The sequence below is a fragment of the Colossoma macropomum genome, unplaced genomic scaffold, assembly GCF_904425465.1.
Source record: "Colossoma macropomum unplaced genomic scaffold, Colossoma_macropomum, whole genome shotgun sequence".
NCBI lineage: Eukaryota > Metazoa > Chordata > Actinopteri > Characiformes > Serrasalmidae > Colossoma > Colossoma macropomum.
In genome coordinates, this window is record NW_023495247.1 from 811,103 (window position 1) to 825,120 (window position 14,018).

A 14,018-nucleotide genomic window follows, 5' to 3' on the forward strand; every position below is an offset into this window, starting at 1 on the left:
CACCACCCCACCTATATTCAAGCTCTTCAACCTAAAAGTCCCAGTGAAACAAAGGGAAAATTAAACATTTCTTTTCTTTTCTGACTGAACTACCCACACCACAGTGTGGCTACACCACAATATGTAAAGCAATAGTTTCTGTGTAAAGGGGCTAACACCAACCTCATGAAACATGTACGAATACGTTCTATAAATCTGAAGCAGAGCAGCATGTCTGCTTAAGCAAAGCAGCTGTGCACCTGAGTCCTCAGTGTAGCCTCCTGGTGTTGTGACAAATTGCACTTGTTGAAATGTCCTACTGTAGCGCACGTTCCTAGGTAGTTCTCTACATAAAATTTGAGGTAGAATATTTCAATAGCTTTAATCACTTTTCAAAAAATGCTACCAGAATTAAAACTATGAAGTAAACTTCCTATCCACCAGCTTCTTGGTCCTGTTCTGCCTGAAACGGTGCAGCAGTCACAGGCATTATAATAACTGCTGCACCATTTAAAGTGGAACAGGGAAATTCGAACAAGAAGGTGGCGGACAGGAAACCAACTTCAGCCGCGTGTTAACACTGCAGGTAGGGTAGTTTGATAGTCAAATTGTCTTTTTAGAAAATGTTCCCAGCATTAGAAGAACAACTAGAATATATATTTGATAGCCTAAATCAGCTTATCAAGGAGTGGTCAATTTGGCAGCTAGCATAGCATAAAGCACTAACTGCTAGGTAGCCTGAGCCTTTTCATTTTTAATATTTTCACATCTTTCCATGTCATGTCTTTGTTTTGAGTCAAATTATGGAAAGTGGTATTAATAAAATCGTTACTATCGGTTAATATTGGTATCAATAAGCAGTATCAGTATCAATACTATAACTGACTCTACAACCGTTTTAAATGTCATGTTGCATCTGTTGAGTGCAGCCTTAAGCTCTTCCCTACAAATGTGTCTGTAGTCCTATGACACAAAAACAGCAAGCTACTGACTATACTTTTGTGTAAACTTTAAGCTAGCCTCAGTCCAGCCATGTGTGTTCATTAACTCGGGCTAGTAATGTAATAAATGTAAGTAAATAGTCTACATTACATGTTACTATCATATCTGGTCACAAGAGGTTGCATTTTTTCCATTCAAAAAGCCTAAAGCCTAGTTTATTTAAAAACCAGTGCTGTGTCATGAGTTGCACCTGTGGTTTTAGGCTTGTCAGTTAACAATGAAAGACCGTTTAATAACAGCTGGGTTATCAGTCAAAAGAATTTGCCAAAACTTGCATCCCTAATTAGTCCATTAGTTTTATTAATATAAGCTTAAATATCATCAAATATTATGATACTGTGATATGTCGAAAACATTGTGATACTGAATTTCATAAATGCCGCTCAGCAATAAGTGCACTTTAAAAGTCTTCAAGATCTGTACGATATAAGGGCAAGTCTGAGTGGCTGAATTTACTAGAAGTCAGACAGGAAAAGATTAGCTGGGTGGTTCAGATATGCTGTGATTTAGTGGAATTAGAATTCTTGATTGTCTCAGGCCTCGTGCCCATTACATCTTGTTTACCAGTCTTAGGACACAAGATGAGATGTCTCATCTGACAACTCTTCAGACAAGTCATCATGCAACTCATCTGAGTGCTTTCCTCTCTAATCATGCAGTTAGGCCTTGCTGACCTTACAAACAAATGTTTGTGAAACAAGCCATATCCCAGACGTAATTAAGCACTACTGATAATGATAATAGACTGGTAATTCAGCAGAGGAGAGGATACTATGGCTTTTCAGTGACCTTGTCACCTCACGCCTCAAAAGCACATGCAAAGAAGTCAAGAGATCAGATCGGCTTCTAAAGTAACCAGACCTGACATGCTGCTCACAGAGCGAGAACCCAAAAGCAGACATCAAACATTTTTGAGCAAGAGAATCAGGAGCTTTTGCACAAAGCTCAATCAGGAGAGGCCCAACGCCTTCCGCCTGGCCGGAACCACCACCGTCAAAGGTCCTGTGAAGTGTGGCCTTTGACTTTGACCCCAGGGGATTTGAGGGAAGGGGTCAGGGATAACATAACATTACAATGAGTCTACATGGACTAGCTATACATGGATTAGCTGCACATACACCAGCTGTCTACTAAAATGGCAGTGCATATAGTTCAAGTTAAAAAAAAGTGTTAAATGTAGATTTACTCAATATTGTACATATATATATACACACACTATAATACAGCTGAAACACTTGTAGGTAAGTGTTTCAGCGGTATCTGCAGTAAGCCTTGCAGACACTGGCCTTTGTGGTGAATGCACTTGCTCCTGTAGGTCACTTTTTTCATTTACTTAGATGTCCATTACTCATTCAGGAACATTTTGCCAGCACCAAGCTCTACTTCAGGTACCTGACTTCTCTAATGACTTGATACCAAATACATCCAAGTAACAAACAGAACTTCAGCACAGGATGGCGCAGTTAAGTTACAAACTGTAGCATGATTAATTACAATTACAAATAATGAGTTTCACTAAGGAGCAGGGACATCCAGACCATTGTTAAATTTTGGCTGGAAATAAAGGGGTTAACATCTTAAAACACCCAACAAATACAATCCATTCAGGATTTTCCCCCTCTGTGATATCTAGGCAGATTCAGTCAAATGACCTTCCCGTTGTTTAGGACATCAGGAGCTGAACTGAAGGCTTAATATGTCAGAATAATCACTAACATAATTAGAAACTGAAAGGGACTGACAATGGATTTTCAGCCAGCCATGTTAGAAATTGAAAATAACATCAGCTCTATGCCAGAACTCTACTGAAAAAGTCACTTTAAAACTGTCTGCTACAAGCTTCAAGTAAAACACGTCTTCTACAAGCTTCGAATGTCCATCTGTAATCTAGAACAGCCAAAAAAAAAAAAATGTTAATGTGAATTGCCAGTAACTCAACATACTACTAGAACTGCATAGAAGCATCAGCAGAAATTAGCATTATCAAAAAAGTGAAAAGAATTTCCACTAAATTTTCAAAAAGTTCAGCAGCAGCAGCAGCAGCTCTGGCCTAAAGATTGAGATAACAAGAAGGCACATGACTTAAGAGCAGTAGTAAGAAAAGAAGTTTAAAAATAGATGGTGAGGTCACTGACTGAGCATGCTGAATCATAATGAACCAGACCCAAGCACTAATGAGATAATGTCTGCAAAGCAAGGGTTACTGCAGGCAGGTGCAAACTTTACTCTTCATTTCCAGGACAGTAATGCACTATTTACTTGTATAGTGTGTTTGTGTGTGTGCACATTTGTTACCTAAGGTGCAGGTCCTCTGAGTATTTGAGGCAAGCGTAGATGAACTCCTTGAGTTGAGAGTATACTTTGGGTACAAACTCAGAGAATGGAAGTTTCTTCGGAAAAGGTATCTTTTTAAAAAAAAAGTGTACAAATAACTTTGATTATTCATCAGGTACAATAACTAACATGTTTAACTAGACTTTAACAGGCAAAACACTGATAATGTCCATCAATGTTTTTGACTGACCTTTTCTAGCTCTGGGTCCTGGAAGGGGAATTGGCCTGCTATTTCGCCGGTACTCCTCCTCTGTTGCCACAGGGATTGGACTGTAATTGTCTTGATCAATGATTTGCCTAAAAAGTCATAATAACAAAAGGACATTTGAGTTCACTAAACCACAATGTCTCCAAACCACATGAGTGGATTAAATAGCTTAACTCTTGTATCTGTCACATTCAGGCAAACTAACACTCTTTAAGAGGCCCATGTGGTTATGCAATGCCTGATTTTTCATAATATTGTTCATTGTTTAAAATAATAAATACATATGATTAAATAAATACATAAATGAGTGCCTGAGGATGTGTGTGCCCGTGCATCTGAAATCTTTAGTAAGTCTGCTTGAATTCTTTCAGATTCCCAGAGCAGTAGAATTCCAGGGCAGTGAATTTCAAGGCCTCCAGCCTTTACGGAGCAAGCCAAGGGTCCCTGACAGGAATCAAACAGGAATCCTGACAAGGTCAATCCGACCTTCCGATCACATCCGCTCTCAAGACTGAGCCCAGCAAACCTTAACAGTGCCTCTCCAAGGGGCTCTAAAGTCTAGCTTCTTCACGATAGGTCGGCATTTCTGTGGTTTCCAAATAATTTTAACAGCATATAAACTGATTCCGGTACACCATGAAAAAACAAAAACACTTTTTAAGAGAATTATTCTCCTTCGAGGAGTATTATCACCTCTATCGTGCCGGTTAGTAATTTCAGATATCTTGGCTTGAAATTGTTTCCCTTTCCTTCACCTGTTGAAAAAACACCTAAGAACTTGCAACTCCCTGGGACAACAAATCTAAAAGATGTCTTCCTAAAATATAATTTTGGTAGGCAACACTAACAACTGAACTAAAACTAAACGGTCTTTGACATGTGCACTATATTTCTCTTGTTAAGCACTCAGTGTGGCTCACACAACGACTACAGGCCTGTTCACACCTAGCATTAAATGTGTGTTTCATGTCCAGTTCCTATCTGGATAAACTTTGGTCAGATTCCATTTACACTTTTCACCAAAATGTGTCCCCAGACGTGACCAGATGAGATCCTACTGTACTTTTCCTGCATAAAAAGCACATAAACACATACATCATTTCTGTTTTATTTTTGTTTTTTTCCCGCTACTATAAGAGTGGATAAGCTTGTCCTGGACACTTTCATTGGCCTGGAGTGTATGAAGGCTCTTAGGTAAAGGGTACCTTGCGCATCCTCCATCTTTCATCCTCTTGTTTATTCTCTCACCTGCTAGTCAGCGCTCAGTAGATGTATTTCTGCTGATATAATTGTATACAGATAACGAAAACACATTCCACATACACTTATGTTAAATGTGGTCAAGATCTGTCTCTGACCACTTCCAAATGTGGTTTGAGTGACCCATTTGTAATCCGATCACATCGCGTCCTGAGGGTGTTAACACCTGGCTTTTCATGCAGTTAAGTGAAATCAGAATGTGAGTGAATCACCAAAAACACATTAATGGAAGGTGTAAATAGGCCCTAAGGGTGAGAAATGGGACATAAGAGTTCAAAAGGGGGGGTGAGAGTCTTACCTGAAGGACTGGTTCCATTTCTTTAGAAGAATCTCTCCATATTGATCTCTCATTTCAAGCAGCATGTCAAAGAGCTGGTTCACTGGAAACCCATAACCCTGTACAGCAACAAAACAGCAGGAGGATGAAGTCAGTCAGTGGAAAACAATTAAACAGTCAAAATTTATACATATCACTAAAAAAATTTTTAGCAAAGCCCTGCAATTTCATCAGAGGTCTGAACACCAGCAAGTCTGGAAAGTCTCCACTACACCTACAGTTCTGTGCAAAAGTTTGGGCATCCCTGCTCAATTTACATGTTTTGTTCATTTTCTAAGTGAAATTATGTGAAACACATCCTCTACAAAATAACATACTTCTGCACATTTTAATGTGCAATTACTGTTTATTTGCTGAATTTAACATGTTGGTAAAAGCAAAACAGAAAAAGAGGCCTGGGCAAAAGTAATATAAAAAAGGCATATTTTTTTCCCAGTATTCTAAGCTCAGCAAAGAAATATAAATTGTGCAATAAAATTTGCAGAAAAATGCCACATTTATACGTACATAACGAAAATGCATTCTGCTTACACTTGTGTTAAATGTGGTCAAGGTCCATCTCTGACCACCTCTGAATGTAGTTTGAGTGATGCAACTGCAATCTGATCATAATGCATCCTGTTTTCAATACAACATTTGACCAGGGGTGTTCAAACTTTCAACTGCCACCATAATACACTAGGATCAGGAGTCTGACCTTGATACAGCAGCTTGTTCCATCCACTCCGAGATAAAGTGCCTGTAATTTTTATGTAACCTCTGCATCTTTCCTAACTGGAGTGTTAATACATTTTTATCTGGCAATGGATTCACCTGACCCAAGAGAGCACTTATGGAAGGAATGAGATGTACTTCTGGGAGGAATCCTAGACCATCAAAGACTAACCAACCCACCTGCAGTGTGTCTGCAAAAAGGACTATGAGGTTCTTCAGATCCAGAATTAGGTCAGGGTCAGTGCAGTAGGACTGTTAAGGGACAAAACAAAGCAGAGTGTTTTAAGAAGGACAGCGAGGAAGTCAACAACAGGAAATTTTAGGTAATGATCAGGATCTACTAGGATAATTACACTGAAATATAAATCAATTTTTAAAAAATATAAATAGAATTGTATATTTTGACACTTTTTAAATATCAGATACATATGTTACAGTAGTAGTAGCAGTAGTAGTAATATAATAATAATAACAATAATAATAACAATAATAATAACCAAATAATAATAACAAATAATAATAACAAATAATCATGATAAAATTTTTAGTTCAGCAAATTTTAGTTACAAAATCTCAAGTGTTATTTTTACAGTAATATAAGCAAAACTTTGGAAATACAATAGTCTAAATTGATTTTAATAATGAAATCACAAACAGACAAAGACCATTTAAGACCATTTGTGCCACATTAATAAACACTAATGCTGAAGGATAACTACTGAAACTATCAATAAACGGACCAATTACTCAAGACGGAATCCTGCCAAACGCTTTGCATGTGTAGTAACCACCTCCTAACCAGCTAACTAGATCTAGTACTCTAGTCAAATTCATTTTACAGTCTCTCTTTTTAGTCAAACTTAACTAAAACTAAAAAAACTAAAATGTTTAGCCTATTGTTTTGCTAATGGACAGCTGCTAAATGTTCTCAAAGGCATACATTTGCACCTAGTTAGCTAGCTAGCTAAACGTGTTTGGAGTTTAACATTGCTAATCAGAGTTATACTGGTTGATTATATTCTTTAGGAAGGCTAGTGTTTATAAAATCTAACCAGACAGCATTTAAACTGGCAGGAAAAGTAGTGAACCATTAAGCCATTATGACAAAGTGATAAGTTGTTACTTTTAAATAACATTATGACATTTTATGATACAGACATTGGCTGGATTCATTCAGAGCAGGTGTTATATGAAACCTTTAATCCATAGTACATTTGTGTTTGTAAGTAGGAGAGGGTTTTTTTTTTATTTTTGATTTAAACAAGTTATTTTTGAATATACAATTTTGTTTTGCAGAAAAACATCCATCCATCCGAGTAATTTGTAGTAGAAGTAGTTAAAGAGTAATTAAGGTGCAGTCTTCAAGAAGATAATTTTTTTGGGGGTTTGGTCTTGACCCACTGTTGCTTTTATTTGGCCTCAACGTTTACTTACTCTGTCTCAGTCTCATTTGGACTTAGCTTCGAGTCGACAAAAGTGGTCTCTAAAAGATCATGTCTGGTGTAGCAAATTCTACATAAATACATCAGACAGCATGCACATACATATACATACACACACACACGAACACACTCTCTATGGGGACAAAAATATTGGGACACCTACAGGAGCTTTTATGACATCCCATTCTAAATCCATAGGCATTAATATGGAGTTGGTCCCCTCTTTGCAGCTATAACAGCTTACACTCTTCTGGGAAGCTTTCTACAAGCTTTTGGAGAAAGAGAGTGTCTGTGGGAATTTTTGCCCATTCATCTAGAAGGCACTGATGTTGGACAAGAGGGTCTGGCTCTCAATCTCCGTTCTAGTTCATCCCAAAGGTGTTTGATGGGGTTAAGGTCAGGGCTCTGTGTGGGCCAGTCAAGTTTATCCACCCAAACTCATCCAACCATGCCTTTATGGACCTATGGGCTCTGGGGCACAGCCATGATGGAACAGAAAAGGGCCTTCCCCAAACAGTTCCCACAGAGTTGGAAGCACAGAACTGTCCAAAATGTCTTGGTATGCTGAAACAAAGATTAGCCCTTTACAGTTGGCACAATGCAGTCAGGCAGGTAACATTCTCCTGGCATTCGCCAAACACAAACTCGTCCAACCGACTGCGAGATAGAGTAGCATAATTTAACACTCCACAACATTGCGCTTATGTTAACGCCAGTGGAGGTTTAGAACTCTGCAGTTATTGAGTCAGCAGAGCGTTGGCGACTTTTATGCACTATAAGCCTCAGCACTCGGCAACCCCGCTCTGCAACTTTACGTGGTATGAAACTTCGTGACTGCGTTGCTGTAAATGTTTGTAAAGGCAGACTGCATGGCTAGGCGCTTGATTTTATACACCTGTGGCAATGGGACTGAATTAAACACCTTAATTCAATGATTGAGGTGTGTCCCAATACTTTTGTTCACATATATATATATATAGCTTTACAGATTCCCTTTACAGATGCACATACCCAGAGAACATGAAATATGATACATACTGAATTCAGTGGTACACAGGAAAAAGCTATAGAGACATACTGAGTGGGTACGTAGTGCTGCAATCGTCTTTGACAGGGCCAGTTCCCATAACTCCTCCACATAAGCTCTATTCACCAGACCCTGAGTCGTATGCAGGATGTGGTCCTCTACTACAAAGAAACTACAGAGCAAGAACAAAATAGATTGATGAAAGACACAAATAAAGGCACATTATTGGCAAGAGCATGTTATGTATGACAAGTTAAACTTTGTTAAAACTATGCCCAGGCAACCATATGGAGATACAGATCATACACATGAGCATGTGGCTGTCCAAGAAACTCTGGATTCTGGGTCCAGGGGGCAGCACATCCCCATTCCCCAAGTTATCCCCCTGTGGGAGCACCCGGGGAACGGCCCGTGCCACCAGGATGTTTGCGGAAGCCTCTGCTCCAGACGCCGACCTTCCCCATATTCCCATCCAGACGCTTGGAATAACACCCATCTGCCACTCCACATCCCAGAGTCCATAAATCCTGCAGCCTGGCAGCTTTTCCAAGAGCCCCAGGATGGAATATTGGGAAGGAGGGGTGCATTTGAAGGAGGGTAGGAGGTTTGGACTTTGAAAGTAGAAGAGTGAATGACTGTGGCATGACTATGAGTGGAATGCCACAACGCACTTGCCATTTTTAAGTGCTTTCTTTAGTCCCAGACATAATTACAAGCATTAAAAATCATTTTTATCACATTTAATGTTGTAAATCAAAGTTCAGCGAAACGCATGGTGAACTTACCCTACAATTTGATTGAAGTACCGCCTGTATCCCTCTAGTGTTTCATGCTGCAGTCCACACACACCAGACAGAGGAAATGAAAAGAAAGATAGCAGAAAAATTTAAATCTATTCTATATTCTATGCTATAATGCCTTTATATGAACATACAGTATACCTCATTGGAAATGTAGTCTCTTTGCTCTGTGATGAAGAATGCACTACCCATAATGGCTTTAGGACACAGGTAGTGGCACAGTTTGTAGAATTCTTCAAAATGGTCAGTACGGAAGGGCACAAACAGAAGCATAAATAGGGGGTCTGTTTCACATCATATTTTGTGTATAAACTACATATGGCACAACGCCACTTTCTCTTTTGTGATACCAACACTGAAACCTTCAGCTGATACTGATCCAATCCCAGTTCTGGTGACTCAATGCGTTCAAATTTCTGGGACTGGGAACCTCTGTCTTAAAATTAGCACATCACTTTCAAGGAGCATTTAAAAGTAGACCATGACGCTGAAACTACTCAAACACTCTACTACCCCACAAAAGGACATACACAGCTATTACCACCACACAATGTAAATATGTGCTATTTTAAGCTAGATTTGTCACAGGATCTGGATCAAATTCATTCTTTTTGTCCCCCTCTTTGTACCAAATTGTCAATTCAAACAAATTTAGATTCAAAATCATTTGAAATGGACTCACTGTTTTATGCAATCTAAACTCAAATGCAAATTTCATAATTATCTGCTATGACTGGACTCTGAAACAAACAGAAACATAAACTGAAGTGCTGTCAATGTAACATTCTTGGACTGCAATCCAGACTAGGATATATTGAAATGCCCCAAACCATTAAAGATTCCCTTTCATTTTGACAACAAATGGGTATGACTAGTGTCTGATGACGATGACGACTGATCAACTGGCCTATCTATACTCTGCCTATAAGTCCATTTGTTCTTAGCCAATGTTGTGAAGTTACCAAAACATTACAATTATTCAAATGTGACCAACACAGTGTCTGTTTAGTGTACTTAACACTGCGTTTCCAGTTTAAAATGCTATATTAACTGCACTACATTTTCATAGCTAATCAAAACTAGGCAAGCTGGAAATTATAAATTTGGTACCAAGCTAACACATCATATAAGACAAAAACTATATATGCTAACAGTGTTTGAAATTGTGCAATGTAAATGTTGATGGAGCTCAATACAACATTCCATTTGGTTGAATGAGATTTTTGCCAGTGTCCTGTACAAGCGTGTCCAACAAAAGAAAGCATTTGTGGGCGGAGCATGGAAAGGTCAATTTATACTGTTGTATTTCATGTCCTGTATATTTCCACAAACGCAATTAACACCATCTGCCTCTTGACTTACCTTAAAAACATTGCTGTTAGTGTGGGAGGTGCAGTGAGGATGTGGGGAAGAGTACAGAAAGCTGAACACAAACAGAGTGGCAGGGTGAATGCATACCATGTTAGAATGTGGCTGCAACACAAGTCGAGCTTGTTTCCTCCTCTGCTTCCTGTAGTAGTTCTCAAATGTATCCCGGGCACCCTGGGTAAAAAACATGATTCACTCAACATCAGAAATGGAGAAAAAGGAGCAAGAGAATGGCTTTTACTACAGTACCACAAACTGATATGGCAGGTGCTAATCATGCCGGATAGCTCCAGTCTAAAAGAGCAAGAAAAGACACTAAACAACAAAAAGAGTGAACAGCAGAAGGAGAAAAAGGACAGAGCAGTTGAACGATCTGATGGTTTTCTTTTGCTGGAATGATAGAGAGATAAGCCACAATGATTTCCACTTAAGAGTCACAATCAACTTCAAATAAGAACAAATCAGTTGGCCTTTCCTAATCACAAAGCACAAATTAGACTGTGATTACAACAGGGGTCTCACAGACCAAAAACAAAAAGGCTCATTCATTCAAGACTTGGAGAATTCAACCTTTCCAAAACTGCTTAAAACTGTCGTCCCCACCGCCCTCCATTCCAGCACAGTCCGTTATCTGAGCAAGACTCCAGGGCAAAGAACCCAGGTCCCAACTTTAAAAAAGAGCAGATACTAATAGGGAAGGGAATGAAAGAGGAAAAACAAAGAAAGCAGTGCTCATGTGATGGGGTTATCATCTTCTCCTGGTCAGTTCCTCTGAAGTATGAGCTAATCATTTAGCAAGACCAGGACCCGCACTCCCTCTCTGAGCACAGATAACACATCAAGAGTGGCAAGAAAAGTACACAGTGGTAGGCCTCAGATGTCCACCTAGTGGACTGCAGTGTTGTGTTCAAAATACTGATATGGCAACATATTGTGAATAAACTCTTGGTGATATGCAAATCGATACAGTTATGTATCGAAGAGACCAACTGAAGAAAGATCTGCACAACCTCTAAGACTCAAATACTGATATTCACTTCACTGATAATTAATCAAGAGATCAAAGTACATGGCTGGCTATCCTACTGATCCAGCTGACAACGTGATGCAAACAGGGCAAAGAATAAAAAGCTCTCATAAAAGCTAAGAGAAGAAATTATTTCATTGCACAAAAAGAGAAAAGGCTATAAGTAGATATCACAGATACAAAGTTCAAAGAGACACAGTTAAAAGAATCATACATAAGTTTAAAACTCATAGCACAGCAGCAAACCAACCTGGGCATGGAAGAAAGAGCAACATTTCAAGAGAAATCAGACATTTGAACAGAACAGCTAACAAAGACCCTCACATTACAGCCAAAGACATGCAGTATGACCTGATAAACACAGGAACCTAAGTACCGGTGAACATGATAAGAATAACACTACACAAGCAAAGACTTCATGCCCAAACACTTCATCGCACGCAAGCAGGAATTTGGACAGGCCTGTGGCATTCTGGGAGACAATTTTATGTAGCAATGAAACCAAGTTAGAACCCATGGATCAACTGTATGTCTGGCGTAAGAAAAGCAAGGCTAGTGACAAAAAGAACACTATCCCCAGGGTCAAGCATGGAGGTGGGTCAGTCCTGTTGTGGGGGTGTTCTGCTGCTGCAAGAACTGTCAATCTCTGACTGTTGACCAGCAACAGAAATTCTTTAAAATATGATTCCTTCAGTGCATAAATTGAAGCAACTGAAACAACTTTCCAGCAAGACAATGGGCCTTATTCACCAACTGTTCTTAAGAAGAAATTTATCTTAAAACCCACTTACACAGCTTTCATGAAGATTCTGACATCCGTCAGTGTTTTCTTACTTGGGATTTGTTCTTAGGTAAGAACAGAATCTACACACAGTCAAGAGCACAAAGGTGGAATGTCCTTGACGGGCCATCCCAGTCCTGGATTTAAATCCCACTAAAACCTTGGGTGGGACTTAAAGACAGCTGAAGTGTTACGGAAACCAAGGAACATTGAGCTGGAAGCTTTTGCATATGAGGAATGGGCAAAGATTCCAATAGAGAAACGTCAGAAACTTGTGAGCACGTACCAGAAACATTTAATGGAGGTTATGAAGTGTAAAGGCTGCACCATAAAATACTGACTTTGGGGGCTGAATAATTTTGCACACTGACAGTTTTGGAGAAAATGATTTTTCTTTTGAACTGTTAGACATAAACTCAACTTCATGCTCTCAAAATCGCTTGAACGGGTAATAAACCTACTTTGAGTGTTTATTAATGCCTTGGATGATAAGTTTTCATTAAACTTTATTTATATTACCAAACTGCCTTGAACTTTGAGGTGGTTGAATAATTCAGTGCAACTGTACTAGTCTAGCATGGTGCACTAAAATAATGTGAAGAAATAACAGGGACAATGAAGGAAAGGCAGAACCGGTATTTTCCATGAGGTCTGTCTTTCTGAACCTAAAGGGTTCAAGGTTTATTGTTTAGTAATTCTGCAGTATTGTGACATGGACGTTTGACTGACAAAAGTGAGAGACACAAGAACAGCTTGGGGCAAATGAAATGTACATTATACAAAAGCAACAATCAGAACAATTTCTGTTGAAAAACTTCTGTGAACACTGCGTACAGAGCACACTGTAAAAACTCACACAAACAATGCATGAGCAGGTCCCTGAGAGAGATGCTAGAGGTTAAAAGATACATGCTTGGGCCTGATCCTGTCCATAGGGACGTGCACATTCTTACTTTACGTGGACCTCCTCTGCCAGACTCCTCCAATTCCTGGCAAATACAGAGGTCTGTTTCCTCCCTGATACAAATGTATGCACACACACTCAGAGGTACTATAGTGTAATGGGTCATCACTGGGTGAAAAGAGCCTGATATGGCAAAACAAGTGTGACCCTCATCCTCCTCAGAGTCACGTAAGAAGAGATATGCTAGCTAGGGCAATATAATACCAACAACAGTAATTATTATTATTGTTATTATTATATACATTTGCATAATATAATTAGTAACATTTAACTAGTAAACAAAACATCTTCTGATTGGCCACAGCTTATTCCAAAAAAGTGTGATCTAGGGCTGCAACAACTAATCAACATGAACAATAACACCTTAAAATGTGAAAAAGACGGCAGTACAGGGTTGTGCACAATCTAGAAAATCAAAACTATGAAAACACTATTTCAAAGTTACCTAAAAAGACGGTTTCCTGTATATGTAGAACAGTTCAGCGGGCAGCATGTCTGTCAGGCTTTGCAGTCAGCATTCACAGCAGAAACTCGGCATGGTATCTTATTAAAACCACAGTCAAAAGTAAAACGTAGCACATCACTGTCTGCTTTTCAGCTAATTGTGTTTTAGTTTAGCAGATAGAAAGTGCTGTACACAGAACAGGTCAGATTTTTTGTAGGTTTTGTTCTCTGGGTTGTAGCCTCCCATCCACACAAAAACATAGCTTTAGGTCACAGAGACCTCATGTGTACATACATACACACACATACACACACTTTTTATATATATATA

The 14,018-nt window shown here is 39.1% G+C and overlaps 1 protein-coding gene across 1 annotated transcript in view; it reads right to left on the minus strand.

Annotated features, from left to right (window-relative positions):
- Positions 1 to 10,645, minus strand: part of LOC118801239 (exocyst complex component 6B-like) — a gene marked incomplete at its 5' end in the record, with an annotated part of 63,730 nt that extends 53,085 nt beyond the window's left edge. The window contains 8 exon segments of the mRNA XM_036561428.1: positions 3,277 to 3,386; positions 3,506 to 3,547; positions 3,549 to 3,612; positions 5,082 to 5,179; positions 6,015 to 6,086; positions 8,355 to 8,475; positions 9,089 to 9,135; positions 10,562 to 10,645. Coding sequence (XP_036417321.1) covers positions 3,277 to 3,386; positions 3,506 to 3,547; positions 3,549 to 3,612; positions 5,082 to 5,179; positions 6,015 to 6,086; positions 8,355 to 8,475; positions 9,089 to 9,135; positions 10,562 to 10,645 — 638 coding nt within the window.
- Positions 10,646 to 14,018: the final 3,373 nt, after the last annotated feature.